This window comes from Phoca vitulina, unplaced genomic scaffold, assembly GCF_004348235.1.
Source record: "Phoca vitulina isolate PV1807 unplaced genomic scaffold, GSC_HSeal_1.0 scaffold5, whole genome shotgun sequence".
Taxonomy (NCBI): domain Eukaryota; kingdom Metazoa; phylum Chordata; class Mammalia; order Carnivora; family Phocidae; genus Phoca; species Phoca vitulina.
Window position 1 is genome coordinate 61,344,628 of NW_022589708.1, and position 5,676 is coordinate 61,350,303.

At 36.8% G+C, this 5,676-nt stretch overlaps 1 protein-coding gene across 1 annotated transcript in view; it reads left to right on the forward strand.

Moving 5' to 3' along the window:
* LOC116631482 (phosphatidylinositol 3,4,5-trisphosphate 3-phosphatase TPTE2-like) overlaps positions 1-5,676 on the forward strand; it is a 141,600-nt gene that overhangs the window by 25,085 nt on the left and 110,839 nt on the right. Inside the window, exons 5-6 of the mRNA XM_032402639.1 lie at positions 3,404-3,457; positions 4,326-4,379. Coding sequence (XP_032258530.1) covers positions 3,404-3,457; positions 4,326-4,379 — 108 coding nt within the window. The remainder of the gene's footprint in view (positions 1-3,403; positions 3,458-4,325; positions 4,380-5,676) is intronic.

Below are 5,676 nucleotides of genomic sequence, written 5' to 3' on the forward strand. Positions count from 1 at the left end.
ATACATATACATATATGTATATATATGTATATATATATATACATATATACATATACATACTCCTATCAACATAAACACATATATACTTATACACATGCACCCACACAGAAATACAATACAAAGAAATAAAGATTGAAATTTGTGAAATTAACTCTCAGGAACATCCAAAGCAATACAGAGTTCTGACATTCTAAGTCTTCTCATGCGAACATCTGTAGGTAACTCTTTATCTTTTTCAGATTCACTTAAATAAAAGAGGAGCAAGTCATGAAAGGGATGTTTCTTCCTCTCAGTATGTTTGTTACCCTTAGTTAGTAGCAGCCAAACCCTTAGGAAATTATCAGATTGCCTATATATGAGACTCCACTAGGGTGGGCCAAGAAAGAACAGAATGGTATTTGAAACAAGGAGGAGTTAGCAGTAGACAGAGCAGTGGAGCCCTCAGCAGAAAAGAATGGAGGTAATACACTGGATGTATCCATGACCCTCCGGAGTTCTGCTACTGTATTAAGCTGATTCTCCAATCCCAAACCCACCATCATACTGGAGGGAGCCTCTGTCTCAGGTTGTTAGTTACTTAACCCTCTTGGAGGGGCAGGAAAGACCTCCATGAAGCATGAAGAGTAAGCAGGTGATGGAGGGAATCGCCAGTCACTAAATTAGTTTAGGTCAAAGGGATATGTACCTATAAACCTACAAACTAAAGTTGAATTCAAATAAATTCCACCACCAAAGGTATTTACACATTGGGTTAGGGTAACAATAAAGAACACTTTACCTAAATCTTGGTGTGTTAACTACTCATGGGCATATGATAATCATTACTACCATATAAGCCTCATTTCTAATAATAAACTGACCCACTATGTTCCAGGTTATTGATTTGCACTTGGATTTTTAAAAATCAACCGATTCATATCATAGATTAATTGTAGCTATTTGAATGGAAAAAAAGTATATCTAGAATTACACATGGTGTCTGATGATGTACCTTTTTGATTCTTTAGCCCTGCCCAGAATGAATTGACTTTGGAAACCTATGAGGAATTCACCAATGAAATGTGAGATATGAATGCATAAATTTAAAATTATATGTATAATCTCAACACATACACACATAAAACAATAAAGAGAGTGATAAAGAGATTGAGATTTGTAATAGTCACTCTCAGGAGCATCCATGGCAATAGAGAGACTTCAATACTGCTTCTAATTCCTCACTGTAGTATATGTAGGTAACTGTCTTTTTTTTTTTTTTTTTTTTTTAGATTTAGTTGAATAAAAGAAGAAGTCATAAGAGGAATGCTTTTCCCCTAAGTAGGTTTGTCTCCTTTAGTAGCAGCCAAACCCGTAGATGAAAGTAAGGAGAAGAGAGAAGGCCCTGAGAACCAGGAATTTAAATGGATAAGAGGAATGGGTGCCTCCAAAACTGAAATTGAATTTGAAATAAATTCTACCAGAAAAGGCTGTTACACACTGGGATTAGGGTGACAGTATAGAACTTCTTACAGATTGATGGATTAATTATTTGTAGGCTTAAGTCATTAGCATCTTATATAAAGCCTCATTTCTAATAAAAAATGACCTACCTGGTTCATTTAGGTGTTAATGTACATGAATTTTTAAAGATTGACCAGTTCATAAGTATAGAGCAATTGTAGGTATTTAAATGGAAAAAAAAGTCATTCTAGCATTACATGTGGTGTCTATGTGCCTTTCTGATTCTTTAGCCCTGCCCAGAATGAATTAACATTAGAAACCTATGAGGAATTCACCCATGAAATGTGAGATATGAATGCATAAATTTAAAATTACATGTATAATCTCAACACATACACACATAAAACAATAAAGAGAGATTGAGATTTGTAGAAGTCACTCTCAGGCATCCATGGCAATAGAGTGTCTTCAATACTGCTTCTAAGTTCTTACTGTAGTATATGTAGGTAACTTTCTATCTTTTTTTTTTTTTTTTTTAGATTTAGTTGAATAAAAGAGGAAGCTATAAGAGGGATGCTTCTTCCCTTGAGTATGTTTGTTTCCCTTAATAGCAGCCAAACCCTTAATGAAAGTAAGGAGAAGAGAGAAGGCCCTGAGAACCAGGAATTTAAATGGATAAGAGGGATAGATGCCTCCAAACTGAAGTTAAATTTGAAATAAATTCTACCAGAAAAGCCTCTTACACACTGGGATTAGGGAGACAGTATAGAACTTCTTACAGATTGATGCATTATTTATTTGTAGGCCTAAGTCATTACATCTTAAATAAAGCCTCATTTCTAATAAAAAATGACCTACCTGGTTCATTTAGGTGTTATGTACAGGAATTTTTAAAGGTTGACCATAAGTATAGTGCAGTTGTAGCTATTTAAATGGAAAAATGTCAGTCTAGAATTACATGTGGTGTCTGACTATGTGCCTCTTTATCCTTTAGAATTGCCCTGACTGAATTGAAATCAGACAGCTTTGAAGACATGTGAGATATAAATGAATAAAGATAAATATATATTTATATGGACATACATGAATATATGTACTTATATATCGACACAGACACGCAAAGACACACACAAACATAAATACAGTGAATGAAAGGGATGAAGTTTCCAAATGCATTCTTAGGAGCACCCATGACAATACAGAGTCTTTGTGTCTGAATCTTGTCACCGTAGCACCTCTAGGCAACTTTCTTTTTTGGATCTAGTTGAGTTAAAGAGGAACAGGTCATAGGAGGATCCTTCTTCCTCCTAGTGACAACCAGCCAAAACCTTTTGGAGATTTCCAGAATGCCTGTTTATGAGACTTACTAGATTGGGTGAAGAAGGGACAGAATGCTATTTAAGACAAGGAGGAGGTAGCAGTAGACAAGGGACAGAAGAACCCTCAGCAGGAAGAGAGGAGCTAATCAAACCTGGATCTTTCACCCTCCAGAGCTTTGCTACCATGTGAGGCTACTGCCCCAAACCCACAGTCACATGGAGGGAGCCCCTGCCTCAGGCCTGCCAGTTACTTGACACTATCTGAGGGCAAGGAAGGCAAGCCTGAGAGGTGAAAGGGGGTGAAGGAGGGACTGGAGAAGCAGGAAATTAGGTGGGAAGAAGGATGTATACCTGCAAATTGAGGTTGAATTTGGGATCAATTCCACCATAATAGGCTGTTATACACTGGCCAGGTTCAATAGTAAAGATCTGTATTTAATTCTTGAATCATATGTGTTTTTGCTAGGTCCATGATACTTATTACAAACATATAAATCTTCATTTCTAGGGAAAATGAGATATAGGTTTCAAATAACTGATTCGCCTGTGAATTTTCTAAGTGTCAGTGAGTTTATAAGTTCAACTGAAAAAGTTAAGTCTGGAAGTCATGTGATGTCTTACTGTGTCTGTTTTTAATCCTTTAGCGCTGCCCGGAGTGAATTGACAGCAGTATCTTCTGAAGGACTCTCCAGTGCAAAGTGAGCTATGATGAATACATACATAAATATGTATCTGTACACACACACAAATACACACACACATACACTGAGATTTGGGATGTTCACTCTCAGGATCACGCATGGGAATACAGAGTTCCCCTGATGCTGTTTCTAAAGTCTTCTCGTGGTAAGCTTCTATATGTAATATTCTTTGTCTTTTTAATATAGGTGGAAAAAAGATGAACAGGTCCTAGAGGGAGTCTTTTTAATCCTACTATTTGTCCACCTTGATTATTGTGGATGAGATTCTACTAGAATGGTCAAGGGAGGAAGAAAATTTATTTGGAGCAAGGAGGAGTCAGCAGAAAGAACGAAGCTAATAGACCCTGGATCTGTCCCTGACCCTCTAGAGCTCTGCCCCCATGTGAAACTGGTGCTCCAAACCTACCACCATACTGGAAGGAGACTCTGCCTCAGGTGTTTAGTCACTTGACCCTGTCTGAGGGGCAGGAAAGACAACCAGGAAGCATGAAGAGTAAGCAGATGATGAAGAATTGAGAATCACAAAATTAGTTGGGGTCAAAGGGATATGTACCTATAAACTGAAGCTGAATTTGAAATAAATTCTACCAGAAAAGGATGTTACACACTGGGATTAGGGTGACAGTATAGAACTTCTTATAGATTGATGCATTATTTATTTGTAGACCTAACATAATCATTAGCATCTTAAATAAAGCCTCATTTCTAATAAAAAATGACCTACCAGGTTAAATTAGGTGATATTTACATGAATTTAAAGATTGACCAGTTCATACGTATAGAGCAGTTGTAGTTATTTAAATGGAAAAGAAGTCAGTCTAGTATTACATGTGGTATCTGACTATGTGCCTCTTTAATCCTTTAGCACTGCCATGACTGAATTGAAATCAGATGGCTATGATGAAGTCACCAGTAAAAGGTGAGATATAAATGAATAAAGATAAATATATATTTATACGGGCATATATGCACATATGTATTTATATACTTGTATCGACACAGACACACAAAGACACATACACAAACAACAGGAATCCATCAAAATCCTAGAGGAGAACACATGCAGCAACTTCTTTGACTTCAGTCACAACAACTTCTTGCTAGACACATCTCCAAAGGCAAGGGAAACAAAGGCAAAAATGAACTATTGGGACTTCATCAAGGTAAGAAGCTTTTGCACGACAAAGGAAACCATCAACAAAACTAAAAGGCAACCTAATGGTAGAAGATAGCTGCAAATGTCTTATCAGATAAAGGGCTAGTATCCAAAAGCTATGAAGAACTTACCAACTTAACACCCAAAACCCAAAATACCCAGTCAAGAAATGGGCAGAAGACATGAACAGACATTTCTACAAAGAAGACATACAAATGGCCAACAGACACACGGAAAAAATGCTCAACATCACTCAGCATCAGGGAAACACAAATCAAAATCACAATGAGATATAACTTCTTACCAGTCAGAATCGCTAAAATTAAAAACTCAGGAAACAACAGATGTTGGAGAAGATGTGGAGAAAGGGGAACCCTCTTACACTGTTGGTGGGAATGCAAACTGGTGCAGCCAAAAATAGAGCTACCCTATAACCCAGCAACTGCACTAGACTAGTAGGTATTTATCCAAAGGATATAAACATAGTGATTTGAAGGGGTACATGCACCCCAATGTTTATAGCAGCAATGTCCACAATGGCCAAACTATGGAGAGTCCAGATGTCCATCAACAGATGAATGGATAAAGAAAATGTGGTGTGTGTGTGTGTGTATTCAACCATCAAAAAGAATGAAATCTTGCCATTTGCAATGACATGGATGGAACTAAAGGATATTTTGCTAAGCGAAATAAGTCAGTCAGAGAAAGACAAATACTATATGAGTTCACTCATGTGGAATTTAAGAAACAAAACAGATGAACATGGGGGAAGGGAAGGAAAAATAAGAGGAAAACAGACAAACCGTATGAGACGCATAACTATAGGGATCAAACTGAGTGTTGCTGGAAAGGAGGTGGGTGGGGGGATAGGGTAACTAGGTGATGGGCATTAAGAAAGGCACTTGAAGTAATGAGCACTGGGTGTTGTATGCAACTGATGAATCACTGAATTCTACCTCTGAAACTAAAAAACAGTATATGTTAATTAAATTGAATTTAAATAAAAAATAAAAGAGATGAAGTTTCCAAATATATTCTTTTTTTTTTTTTTTTTTTTTTT